At 35.7% G+C, this 14,959-nt stretch overlaps 1 protein-coding gene across 1 annotated transcript; it reads right to left on the reverse strand.

Annotated features, from left to right (window-relative positions):
• Window positions 1–466: 466 nt before the first annotated feature.
• Window positions 467–919, reverse strand: LOC116124275 (histidine-rich glycoprotein-like). Its single transcript, XM_031409969.1, has one exon. The coding sequence runs from the start codon at window positions 917–919 to the stop codon at window positions 467–469; it is 453 nt and encodes a 150-aa protein (XP_031265829.1).
• Between the last annotated feature and the right edge of the window lie 14,040 nt (window positions 920–14,959).

A 14,959-nucleotide genomic window follows, 5' to 3' on the forward strand; every position in this document is an offset into this window, starting at 1 on the left:
TAAAAAAATGAGCTCAGTTCTGGCATGGGCGATAAGCCATGATTTAAATCTAGTGGTATATCAATTAAGCATTCAAAATTTTAGGCTTCATGAAAAAGAATTATACGCAAGTACAAGATCAGTAAATAGATGATGAGAGAACTATATTAAAAAAAAAAAAAAAAAAGGGGAAATGAAGAAGATATTTCTGCGATATGCTAGTATATTTGATTATTTACAGCAAAGTACAATAATATTAGTACAAAGTCTGATCCAGCAACACAACAAACAAAAGGCTATAGCCATACATATATGAGAATTGAGAATCCAATTCTTCTTCACAAATAAAAACCCATTAATACCAGGGTTTATTCTTCGTATTCAACATTAAAACCCAAATCACAGTAGTTTTCACACTCTGCTTGTTATTCGCTGCTACAAATCACTCTGCGTATAATATATATCCCACCACAATCTCCTTGACTTTCTAATGTGGATGATGACGATGGCGATGGTGATGATGTCCTCCACCATGAGTATGACCATGCATTTCGAAATGAGCACCTCCTGGTCCTCCATGCCCATGGTGGAAAAGGCCGCCAAGATGTCCGCCACGGTGGCCATGCCCTCCAAAGTGACCGTGTCCACCATGGTGATGATGTCCATGAGACATAATTATTCCAATGAGTTTTTTCCCATGTCCATGGTGGTGGCGATGTGACTGTACCATTCCCATGAGTTGCTTTCCGCAGTGTCTGCCTCTGTGACGACGGCCATGCCCTCCTCGATGACCAAGCCCATGTCTGCGGAATCGTCCACCACACCCATGATGTCCATGCTCGCCCTGGTGTCCCTCACTGCTAGGTGACTGATGATCCTGGGGTCCCTCGCCCTGAGGTGACTGATGATGATAAACAACAATTTGTCCGTCGTGGGACATTTTTTCTAAGTGTTTATCGTGAAGAGAAATTTTGAATTGAAGATGATGGATGTAGATGAATAAATGAAGAAGAGGAGTGGGGATATTTATAGAGTTTGAAAATAGGAGTCGGTGCCATAACTTGGAGAACAAGGCTAACAGTTTGAGCCACACGTTTTAAGATGAGTGTTCATTTTCACATTCCTTAATCATTAAGTAAGTTTCAAACTTATTGACATTCACACATTAATGAGCACTATCTGTTTCACATGGTAGTGCAACTCTTATGTTTCTTATTCCCCAAGTATGTTTAACTGTTTAATTTGCTCAGCAAAATTTAAGTATATTGTCTGTCGGTTTGTGTCATTTTTTCAGTATGGAATTTTTGTCCTTTATTGTGAATTTTAATAATTATAAATGCTTCTGTCTAATTACGACAATAGGGGTTGTTTGAAATTTATTACATTGCACGTTATAATTCTTTAATTCTTAAAATATTAAAGAGATGAAAGAACGAGATGGAAATAGGTAAATATCTAAGCTGGACTTTTTTTTTTTTTTTTGGAGGATAGAGGAAAGAAAAGAAAATGCTTAATTTAAGAGAAATAGTATACAAAATAATTTTCTATCTGGGTACCTTTCTTTAATTTGTATAATAAACAAGGAATGTCTTAACATTTTATTAGACAAGGGCTAATTTGATAAAAGGTAAATTTTTTTTTTTTTTTTTTTTTCAAAAAATCAGTGGAAGCAACTGCCCCAACATGTCCATTCCTAGCTTCGCCTCCGTATTTCAGACAAGCTCTTTGCGATGAACAAAATAAGTGTTAATCTGAAGGGATTTTATTATTTAAGGCAATGATTAATTTCATATTTTCATTCTTTTCCAAGTTTTTTCAGACAAACAAGTTGAACATGTTTTCATTTTTTGCATTTTCAAATGTGTTTCTAGACAAACATGTGAGACGCATCTTCATTTTTTGTCTTTTCCAATCATTTTAAATGTTTGTTAAAAAATAAAAAAGGGATACACAATATTCATAAAAGAACACATCCTACGCTTCTAAAATTTTGAGAAATTGTAATGGAAATTTTTTATGATTTTCTGAAAGATATGACCAAACTTAAATATGGATGACCATAGGGTAAGTAGGACAAGAATGGCAGTTGAACGGTGTTTGATTTAACATTTGGGAAAAGGTAAACATATAAGACAAGTAAAAAATAAATTATGATTAAACTAATAATAATTTAAGGGCTTAATTTTTTATGCCCCCTATAGGATACCTAAGTATCAAGAGGCACAACAATTATTGTAAACTATTAAAAACACCCTTGCCGTTAAGACGCGGTTGGTTCAGTCAACTCAAAAAGGATTAAATAACCTTATTACCCTTTGGGAAATATCTTATCCGCCCCTAAGCTTTACCAACGAGCCCCTGTAGGTTTGAAAACCTATAAAAATATCCCTGTAAAAGTGTAATGCCCTGCAGGTTTGAAAACCTGCAATCTGGCTCCTGCTATCTGGATTTCTTCCTCTCCTTCGATGAAATCCTAGCACTGCCAATGTTGGCCAGCCATGGCATCAGCAATGTGAAACCACCCATCAATATTTTCTTAAGGCCAATCTCCATATACTAGCAAACAAAGAAAGAAAACCACACATCTTCCTCCTCCATGAAACTTTCTTTTTCTAAACCACTATAACCATCACTTCGAACCATCAAACCTCTCACTTTTAAATTCACGCAAGCAACCTCACAACAAGCGCCACACAGTTGAAGCTTTCATAAAGCCAAGTACACAATCTTAACTCAAATAAAAGACAAATTCAAATCAAAGCAACAGTAACAACCCAACACAAAAGAGAACACAGAATGAAAATGGCAGCCATCAAAGTTTTTGACTAAGGAAGCGGGAGCGTAAAAGTAACATGGCCGAATTTAAGGGTGTAAAACTTGCCCACATTTGGCTGGCGTCTGGCTCTTGCGATGGTGCCTGTGGCCGGACGCAAGAGCCTCAAGCATTAGCTAGATTTGACTAGCCGCGACCGCGAGAGTGTCACGTCGGAGCTTAAGGCCGACACTGGGTGCTCTTGTAGCGGGCCACAAATAAGGTTCACATGGCGGTTTTTGTAGCGTGAGGGAGTGGGAGAAGAGAGAAAGGAAGAAGAGAATGAGAGAGGAGACGGGGGAGGGAAGAAAAAGAAAGATCGAACTTTTTTAACTAAATGTGTTTTGAAAAGATTAAGCTGCGTTTGGTAGGCTTTTTAGAATAGCATTCTATAATAGAATAGTATTTAATGAAATAGGATAGGATTGAGAGAATGTGTTCTGGAAAATATTTAGATTCTTTTTTAACACCCTATATTTGTTAATTTAACTAAAAATCCCCACAATTTTTTTTAAACAAAAACACCCCACCCACCCAACTATTACCGACAATCAGCACCATCGCCGGACAGTGGCTAGAAGTCATTGGAATGGAGCACGACTGGCTGAATCTGGCCAGTCATACGCCGATCTGGCTAGAAATACTAGATCCACAGCTAAAGTTCTAGTCGTCGACAACAACCTTTTCGGGCCAGATCCATGGTGGATTTGGTCAGAAATGGACAAATCGACGCAGAAACGGCCAAATCTAGTTGATAGTGCGTCATTACGGTGCCGGCATCCGACAATGGTTGGCGGTAGCAGTGGTAGTGGCTGTTGGCGTGTGACAGTGGCTTGGGTGGGTGTGGGTATTTTTGTTAATTTATAAACTTTTATTGAGAAAAGTAATTGTTAAATGTTTTGAGTTAAATAGAATATGATTGAATTTTGAGTTGAATAGAAAAGTTAATTATTTCATTGGATTGGATAGGAAAGTGAAAAAAAAAGCCTACCAGACACGACCTAAACTACCCTTTCTCGGTTAAATTTAACAAAATTTTGATTAACAGCATGCATGTATGTGATACTTTTCATATGTGAAACTTTTTTAAAATAGTTGTCCTTATAGGTATCAACCAAGCCAAGACAAGTTGCTCATGAGGGGCTTGGGCTCAACTTGAGCTCAAGCGACTCAACCATTGAGTCGAGCCGAGTTCAAGTTCCCCGATAGTTGGCTCGACCAGCTCGTGAGCTTTAGTGAGCTCAAGGGTATAAATGATAGTTTTGCAACTAATAGGGGGTATATGTAATTTATCAGCTAATAAATATGACAAACACACCCCTATTCCCAAATATGTTAAAAATTGAATTCCAATTAAAAAAAGCCAAATATCTATGGCATCGTACTTCTTTCTCGGTTCTACCTGAGTCCTCTTCAATTGCTTAATTACAAGGGGGTTGTTGTTACTTGAATCTTTGCCCAAGTCTTCTTCAATTGCTTAATTACTTCATTATCTTCTTCCGCACCTGGGATTCATTTGGCCTCGGTCTCAGCCGTTGGGTCCAGTCGATGGTTGTTTTCGGCGATGTTATGACTATAGTTTTTGTTCCGTCTGAGTGGTGAATGAGCGAGTCTCACTAAATGGGGTTCTTGAAAGCATATGATTTTCCACAGAAGTTTCAATCTTGGTGAGTTTTTTCAACTTTTGTTTACAAAATATGGGTTGGTTACGATGAGGCTAATGCGACAACTCATTGGCGTTGATTTTTGTGTCATTAGACAGGGGTGCCAAGATAGGTTGAAGAACTTCTTGATTTTCCTCAAAAAATATGATTTTGAAGCAAAAATGACATCTTTCAATGATTCAGGACTGGATCTAGCAAGCAAAAGCTTGAGCTCAAGCTAGCTTTATCCATGTTGAGTTCGAGCTTGAGCTCGACATCTCAAGCTCGACTGAGCTTGAGTTCGAGCTCAAGCTTGACACTGTAGGAGCCTAGTCGAGTTTGAATAGCCAAAACTCAACTCGGCTCGACTCGTTTATATGTCTAACTATGCCGCTTGATAGTTAGGTTTCACATAGGGGAAAATGAAATTAAGTTGCAGCCTAATTTAAAAAAGTAAGAACTACAAAATAAAAATTAGAAAAGCCCAAAACAATGAAAATAAAAAGGGCGACCATCGAGCATGCCACTTACAAGGCCACTTGCCACATTATGGCGTGGTCTGGCTTAGCTAGACCAAGGCGAGGCCAAGTTGTTGCACCTTGCGTGGCTAGAAACTTAGGCAGACCACATATCAGATGTTGGCTAACAAAGTCAACCAAGTCATGGTTGGCTATTGTGTTACAGGTTACAGCCCACTTGTAACTGATCACCTATTTTTATTTTTTTTTTCAACTATTTTATTTTGTTTAATTCTCTTGCTTTTTATTTTTATTTTATTTTAATATTTTGTAGGTTTTTTAAATTTTGATGGTTTCTTAATTTTATTATTTTTGGTTTACTAAAATTTTAATAATTATTTTTTCTTTAACTTTTTAAATATTTTTTCTAATAAAAAATAATTTGTGGTTTTTTTTTTTATTATTATCATTATTGTAGGGTAGAACTTGTATTATTTTTTAGTCTTGTATGGCACATCTTTATTAGGTGACTGTGTGTGCATCGGATGCACAAAGAGTAACGACATATTCTCACTCGAGGTTTGGCGAAATCCCAAGTTGGTACTCGTGGTTGCATTTATTTTAGATTCTCACCCTTAAAGTGATGGAAAATTGTTTGGTATTACGATAAAGGGGTAAACAGGTCATTTTGCAAGAGGCGACACACGTTAGCAGATCGTCGCCTCTAATAATGCTCCGACGCACGTTAGCAGACGTCACCCCTGATGTTTTTCACCATTTTCCAGCGATTCTTCCACCTAAAATCATCTTTGTCACACCATTTGAATCCCCATCCTCCCCTCTACAAAACCTTACCCTTCAAAACCCCTCATCACTCGTCGATCGTCGGCCACGACAACTGTGACATGCGACTCTTTTTTGTCGATTTTTAGCCGTTTTGAGCGGCAACAATCCCAATCACCACCACCGTTTGATTCCTCACATTCCCCTTACAAAACCCCTAACCTTCTCGACCACAACAACTCACTGTTTGCCAACCATGGAAGCTCCAAAAAAACGTGATGAACATGAACCTCTCGGCTAACGAACAATGACTAAATGGTTGGTGGGGACATAGGGGTTTTGTAGAGTTGGAGACAATAGTTGCAATGGTGGTGTCCAATTGGATTTTTACCGTCAAAATTGACCGGAATCCAACGAAGAACTGCAAACCCTAAACCTAATGGCGTTGGCGATCGGAGGGGCCAATGAGTCAAGAACCAGAGGGGTTTTGGATGACGGATTATGGGGAAGGTGATAGAGGTGACCAGAAAGCTCAACACCATCGAAAACAACCTAGATCGGGCAAAAATTGAAAGGGTGCACAATCATCAAGGGTATTATTGAAGTTATTTGAAAATAAAATGGTAAATTATAATTATACTAATTTAGGGGTTAAAATATAATTTATTAATTTATTTGTTAAGGGCATTATAGTAATTGCATCCTATGTAACCTAAAAATTATTGACAATGTCACTTTAAGGGTGGAAATCTGGAATAAATAGAGCTAGAGGTGTCAACTTAGGATTTCGCCAAACTTTGGGTGGGAATATGCCGTTTACTTGATGCACAAATAATTATTCCTTATATAATTGCCCTAGGCTTGACCTGCAACTACCTTATGACTAAATCTTATATAAACTTACTTAAGACGGATTTAGTGACTTAAAAGAAAATTAAAAGGAAAAAATACTTATTCCCACCCGCATTCAATAATTTTATTCATCAATTTATTTAGAATATTATGACAAGTTATATTTATTTTCCAATTTTCAATTGCGGAAACAACTATATATGTATATTATAAGTTGATCCTATTAAATTTGAATATTTATTTTTAATTTGTGTAAACTATTAAAGACTGGTTTTTAATGCAACAAGATGAAAGAAGAAAACTAGAGATAAGAGAAGTATGAGTTAGCTGTTTAATCTCTTGACGTAGAAGGAGACGAACTATTAATTAGGTCGTAAAATTCTTATGCCAAATGGATATCTATAAAATATTACTTAAAACTCCATAATAAGGAACAAGAATTTGGCAACTTTTTATAATTCTGGTTTGAGAAGGATAATCAAATGTCTTATATTACTGCAATAGTCGGCTAATTATTGATGAAGGCAATATTAAAAATAAAAATTCAGAAAGAAAAGAAGCTACATGAAAAACTTGATGCTATATTCTAGTATATATCTATAGTTATATTATAATAAAGTACAATAAAAATAGTACAGTCTGGTCCTTGAACGCAATTGCCATACATGATTATAGAATTGAGAATCCAATTCTTTTTGAGACATAAACACCCATTAATACAAGAGAATTCAACCAAATCATAGTGTCACTCTGCGTATTATTTCGCGGCCATAAATATATTAGTCCTCCATTACAATAGCTAATGCGGGTGATGATGATGATGTCCTCCACCGTGAGTATGACCATGCATTTGAAGATGTACATGTACTCCTCCATGAGCATGGCTGGGCACATAAAGATGTCCCCCACTGTGGCCATGCCCTACATGATGCCCTCCAAAGTTGCCGTGTCCACCATGGTGATGATGTCCGTGGTGGCTATGAGAAAAAATTACTCCATGACCATGTCCTCCATGATGACCATGACCATGTATGCCGAAGTTTCCACCATGGCCATGATGACCATGCCGCCTCTGATGTCCCTTACATTGAGGTGACTGATTATGATGAAAAAAACTATGTCCGTGGTGCGACATTTTTTTTTTTTTTTATAGTGTTTATCCCTAAGAGAAATATTCTTAAATATGGAATTGAAGATGAAGTATGAGATAAACTAATTAGGAGGAGATATTTATAGAGTTCGAAAATGGTAGTCGGCGGCATAACTTAGAGCGCAAGGCTAGCTGTTCTAACATTTTGCACCACACGTTTTAACATAAGTGTGTATTATTGGAGTTCATTTTCACACTACAATCTTTATTCACTAAGTTTAGTTTCAAATGTAAATCCTTCTAACTTCTCCAACATTCGCACGTTAATGTCGAACTCTTCTTTTTACTTAGTCCCTAAGTATATATATTTCAAGTTTTGCAAATTTTAAATTGAAGTTAATTATTTGTCGTGGTAAGCTGATAGCCCATCCAAATTAAATAAGAAAAAGTCAATCACGATTCACACCCAAATACAATACTAAAGAAGCCCTATTTTTTAAGACATCCCATTTCAAAGTTTTAAAATTAATTTTTTTTTTCTTATAACACCCTATGAATTCCATAAATGCCCTTCATTCCAATTTTCATATATAGAAGAGTTAACATTTCATTCTCTTCACCTATGTTATATACTCCACCGTTATTATTCTTAAAATAAAAATTTAAATAATTAAATTGAAAGTTCATAAAAGAATTAAAGCTAAAAATAGCTTTACAAATAATCTCAAGAATATAATACAATTAAACAACACAAAAAATATATAGATTAAAATAGCTACAAAAATAATAAAAATTTATATGTGAAACAATTAAAAACTTACAGTTTTATATTGCTTGTGTCCTAATATACCCTCCTCCACTAAACTATATTTTTGTTTAAAAAATGATTTGAGTAGCATAAAAACATTAAGGTTTCTGAGATAATAGTGGGGTGTTGAGATTTACTGAATATTTCAGGAATATATTGTAATCTCTTAATTATGTTAGTCTTAGGATATTCATAATGTATTTGATATCCTATAATCTCCTAATTATGTCAGTATATTGTATTGACATAATTAGGAGATTACGTAGAGCGTATTCTACCTATAAAAACCTGTAATCATGAGTGTAAAGATATGAATGATAAACCTACAATTCTTCGTTCAAACATGGTATCAGAGCCACTCTCTAATCTAAAAAATTGCTCATTCTACAGTAATCGCCAGGAAATTAACTAGGGAGTAATCCTACCATCTGCCATCGTCAATCCGAAACAGAGAAAACGGGGCAATCTAAATTTTGAAAATCACCAACCCAGCCACCAACTGGCCGCTGCAAAACACCAAAAAAAAAAAAAAAAAAAAAAAAAAAAAAAAAAAAAAAAAAAAACCCCAATTCAACCTACCAGCCAATCCTCCAAACTTTGGTCACTAGAAAACACCATCCTGCCCTTATCAAATCTGCCAAATACACAAACCTCCAGCCAAAAACCAACCAATATTCCACCACCATCAAACATCAATCATCATCCAACCAATATTTAACTCTCCAACCATCGCAACTTCAAATAATAGCCATCAAAACCACAATTCTTCACTTAAACCATTAGTCATTCTACTACATTTCCAGAACATACCCAGAAATCCATTCCAATCGAAAATCCAACCCATACCACCAATCTGTTCGAAGCAACTCACACCACCAAGACACCCAATCAAAGCCATCAAATCCATACCATCAAACCCAATCCAAAACAAATTAACAACTCCAACCATCTTCAACACATCGGTCGCAAATCCACATCATCACCCAAACACCTTCAATCACCAAGAAACACCACCACGTTGTCGTCGTTGAGCCAAGAAGGGAAGAAACCAGATCAACAGAAAAAAACCCAGATCGACGCTAAAGCTTGTCCCCGAGAAACTGCCAATCTGCCGTTGTCTTGTCGTCGATTTGCAACTGTCTCAACCACTGTCGCCACCATCTCCAATTGCTGCTAATGTCGCTGACCTACTGACGTCAACCCCGATCTATTTCCAGCAACTCTGATCGGCTGTTGCTGCGCCACCGTGACTTGCCTGTTGTGTTTGTCTGAGAGTTTGTTTTAACTTTTTTTTTTATTTTTTATTATTCTTAAGTAATATTTAAAAAAAAAAAGGAAAAGTCTAGTCAAAGTCAAAGGTCAAAAAAATTAAAGTAATAAAAAAAAAGAANTTACATCAAGGATTGGCATTTCATGGTCATGACGAGTAGATTGAATCTGAAAATCAAGGTAACTTTATGGAACTATTGAAGTTTCTATCCAATCATAATGATGACATAAAAAAAGTTGTGCTGGAAAATGCTCCGAAAAACCATCAAATGACGGCCCCCAACATCCAAAGGGAATTAACTAGTGTTTGTGCTCATTTGACGACCAAGAAAATTATTGCAGAAATTGTGAAAGATAAACAACCATTCTCTTTACTAGTTGATGAATCTCGTGATGTGGCATTGAAAGAACAAATGGCTACTGTTTTTTGCTATGTGGACAACATAGGTTGTGTTATTGAACGTTTTATCGGGGTTGTGCATGTTAAGAATACTTCTGCAAAGTCTTTGAAAATTGCAATAGATGCTTTTTTTTGTAAAGCATGGATTGAGTTTGACAAGTTTACGGGGGCAAGGTTACGATGGAGTTTGACAAGTTTACGGGGGCAAGGTTACGATGGAGCAAGCAATATGAGAGGTGAGTTCAATGGTTTGAAGACTTTGATATTGAGAGAAAATAAATCAGCTTTCTACATTCATTGTTTCTCTCATCAACTCTAACTGGCACTGGTCAAAGTTGTAAGTAACCATTCGACATTAGGTGAATTTTTTCAATCTCAAACACTATAGCGGCATCTTGTAAGCGCAGAGATCTTCTCCGTGATAAACAATATGAAAATGTGATATCTTTGATTTCTAATGGTGATCTTCATATGGGACGAGGTTTGAATCAAGAATACACTATTAAACGACCAGGAGATACACGTTGGGGTTCACACATAGGGACAATTCATAATGTCATAAATTTATTTTCTTCTGTTGTTGATGTGCTTAGGGTGATTGAGATTGAAGGAGACGATTGGCAAAACAAAAGTCAAGCAAGGAGTTTATTACTAATCATGGAGAATTTTGAATTCGTCTTTTTGTTATTCTTAATGAAAAGAGTATTGGGAATCACAAATGAACTGTCACAAGCATTACAAAGAAAAGATCAGGATCTTCTTAATGCCATACAATTTGTACAAATTTTGAAACGTCGATTGCATAAAATGAGAAATGAAGACATTTGCTTCGACATATTGTTAAAAGAAGCTTCTGATATGTGTAAAGATAATGACATACCAATATTGGAGAATATGGAAGATAACTTTGGGAGGACAAAATGGGGGATTGCGCCAATTACGAATAAACATTCAAGAAGAACTCAATAATCGTTTTGATGAAGTAAATATGAGGTTGCTTCAATGTATGTCATCTCTTGATCCAGGTAACTCTTTTGTTGCATTTAACAAAGATAGATTACTTGAATTTGCAAAGTTCTATCCTACCGATTTTCCTCAACACGATATTTGGTTGCTCGATGATCAACTTGAAAACTATTATGAGGATGTTAGCACCAATGCCAATTTCACTCATGTCGAAGGGATTGCCGACCTTGCTAAAAAAAAGGTGAGTTTAAGAAGGATGTTGCTTACAACAAAGTTTCTTGCTATTAAATAGCATTGGTTTTGCCTGTGGCTACTGCAACAGTGAAAGGGTGTTCTCTGCAATGAATCTTGTGAAAATAGTTTGCGTAATCGAATGGGAGACGATTGGATGAACAATTGCTTGGTGGTTACATTGAAAGGAAGTTTTTGCTACAATTGAATGAAGATATCATTGAACACTTTCAGAATATTCGAAGCAGAAAATCGTGTTAAATTGAAGATCTTCAGGTATACCATTCTAACTTGCTTTCATATTTAAACAATCAATATTCATATATTTAAATCTTCAGGTTTACCATTCTAACTTGATTTTTTGGTCAATATGCACGAGGATGTGGAGGATGTGTGGATCTTTAATCTAGTGGTTGAGTTTTGATTTAACGTCTGGATTTGGAGTTATACAAACATGAAATTTGACGCTTTCTGGTGATTTTAATATATCTCTTTGTAAACTTTTATGTATTTTACTTGTGTTAGAGTTGTGATTGACCCTAATTGTGTGGAATATGGTGGTTGCGGTTGCTGTAAACTCTTTTGCTTAAGGTTTGGTGGTTTTTTAAAAGTTTTCACTAGTTGTTTGGCAAACAATGGTGGAGCCGTGGAGGCCCCCCTGAGCAAAAATCCTTGGTAAGCTGATAGCCCATCCAAATTAAATAAGAAAAAGTCAATCAGGATTCACACCCAAATACAATACTAAAGAAGCCCTATTTTTTAAGACATCCCATTTCAAAGTTTTAAAATTATTTTTTTTTCTTATAACACCCTATGAATCCATAAATGCCTCTCTTCCAATTTTCATATTAGAAGAGTTAACATTTCATTCTCTTCACCTATGTTATATACTCCACCGTTATTATTCTTAAATAAAAATTTAAATAATTAAATGAAAGTTCATAAAAGAATTAAAGCTAAAAATAGCTTTACAAATAATCCCAGAATATAATACAATAAACAACACAAAAAATATATAGATTAAAATAGCTACAAAATAATAAAAATTTATATGTGAAACAATTAAAAACGTCCAGTTTTATATTGCTTGGAACCTAATATACCCTCCTCCACTAAACTATATTTGTTTAAAAAATGATTTGAGTAGCATAAAAACATTAAGGTTTATGAGATAATAGTGGGGTGTTGAGATTTACTGAATATTTCAGGAATATATGTAATCTCTTAATTATTTAGTCTTAGGATATTCATAATGTATTTAATATCCTATAATCTCCTAATTATGTCAGTATATGTATTGACATAATTAGGAGATTACGTAGAGCGTATTCTACCTATAAAAACCTGTAATCATGAGTGTAAAGATATGAATGATAAACCTACAATTCTTCGTTCAAACATGGTATCAGAGCCACTCTCTGATCTAAAAAATTGCTCACTAGAGTAATCGCCAAGAAATTAACTAGCGAGTAATCCTACCATCTGCCACGTCAATCGAAACGGAGAAAATGCGACAATCGAAATTTTGAAATCACCAACCCAGCACCAACTAGCCGCTACCAAACACCAAAAAAAAAAAAAAAAAAAAAAAAAAAAAAAAAAAAAAAAAAAAAAAAAAAAAAAAAAAACCAATTCAACCTACCAGCCAATCTCCAAACTTGGTCTAGAAAACACCATCCTGCCCTTATCAAATTGCCAAATACACAAACCTCCAGCCAAAAACCAACCCATATTCAACCACACATCAAACATCAATCATCATCCAACCAATATTTAACTCTCCAACCATCACAACTTCAAATAATAGCCATCGAAACCACAATTCTTCACTTAAACCATTAGTCATTCTGCTACATTTCCAGAAAATACCCAGAAATCCATTCCAATTGGAAATCCAACCCATACCACCAATCTGTTCGAAGCAACTCACACCACCAAGACACCCAATCAAAGCCATCAAATCCATACCATCAAACCCAATCCAAAACAAATTAACAACTCCAACCATCTTCAACACATCTGTCACAAATCCACATCATCACCCAATCACCCAAACACCTTCAATCACTAAGAAACACCACCACACTGTCGTCGTTGAGCCAAGAAGGGAAGAAACCAGATCAACAGAAAAAAACCCAGATTGACGCTAAAGCTTGTCCTCGAGAAACTGCCAATTTGCTGTTGTCTTGTCACCGATTTGCTGCTATCTCAACCACTGTCGCCACGATCTCCAACTACCACTAACATCGCCGACCTATTGATGTCAACCCTGATCTGTTTCCGACAACTCTGATCGGCTGTTGCTGCGCCACCGTGACTTGCCTGTTGTGTTTGTCTGAGAGTTTGTTTTTAACTTTTTTTATTTTTTATTATTCTTAAGTAATATTAAAAAAAAAAAAAGGAAAAGTCAAGTCAAAGGTCAAAAAAAGAAGTCAAATAGTCAAAAAAAAAAAAAAAAACAAAGAGGGTCAAATAGTTCCCAAAAATAAAAAGTCAAGGTCAACAAAGTCAAACAAAAAAATAGGGGGAGGATGTGTGGGGAAATTCTACGAAACCCGGTTCCAAATTTGGAAGTAAGTTACTCAGAGGCGACTAAACTCGACATGCTCAACAACGACAAAATGAAAAGTTCTATTGATGTTGTGGAAAAGAAAGCAGATGTCCAACAATCTTCATCATTTGAAGCTAATGTTGGAAATGATGGTAAGTCTTTAAATATGTGTACATTTGTTTCTAATATTGCATGGATAATTGATTCTGGTGCTACCGATCATATGACATTTGATTCTAGGCATGTTTCTAAACTTAAGTCATCCTCACAAAACTTTGCTTCTACTACCAATGGTGAATCTAATCGGGTCATTGGGGAAGGTTTGTTAACCCTAAAAAACTCTTTACACTTAGATTCTGTCTTAGTTGTCCTATCCCTAAATTATAACTTGTTGTCAGTCTCCAAAATAACCAAAAGCTTATCTTGTGTGGTGATTTTTTGGCCTGAATTTTGTGAGTTTAAAAGTATTCAAACAAAGCAGACGATTTGTTATGGTATTAGATGGGGGCAATTGTATTACTTGGATTTAGAGTCACAAAGTTCAGCCGTGTTACAACAGGCTTTGACTGTAGATTACTCTAAAAGGGATAAACCAAAATCTAACATTCAGTTATGGTATCAGTGCCTTAGACATGCTTCATTCGGCTATCTGAAGAAACTTTTTCCAAGTTTGTTTGAAAAAAATGATATCAGTAACTTTCGCTGTGATGTTTGAGAATTATCCAAAATTCATCAAGTCCCATTCCCAATAACATTAAACAAAAGTCCAAGTCCTTTTATGCTTATAAATTCAAATGTTTGGAGGCCATCACAAGTTACTACTTTAGGTGGATCCCGATGGTTTATTACTTTTATTGATGATGTTACAAGGATGACTTGGGTATGTCTAATGAAATGCAAATGGGAGGTTAATTTGCTGTTTCAGAGATTTCACAAAATGGTTTTACGCAGTATAATGCACAAATTTAGGTCCTCCGAAGTGACAATGGAAGAGAATATCATAGTTCGGATCTTCAACAATGCTTGGCAACATATGGTATCATTCATCAGACTACTTGTCCCAACAAGACCCAACAAAATGGTGTAGTTGAATGAAAAAATAGGCACTTATTGGAGG

The sequence above is a fragment of the Pistacia vera genome, unplaced genomic scaffold (genome assembly GCF_008641045.1).
Source record: "Pistacia vera cultivar Batoury unplaced genomic scaffold, PisVer_v2 Contig1034, whole genome shotgun sequence".
NCBI lineage: Eukaryota > Viridiplantae > Streptophyta > Magnoliopsida > Sapindales > Anacardiaceae > Pistacia > Pistacia vera.

Excerpts from the sequence above, each read along its gene's own strand:
- LOC116124275 (XM_031409969.1), bottom strand. The coding sequence starts at position 919 with ATGTCCCACGACGGACAAATTGTTGTTTATCATCATCAGTCACCTCAG.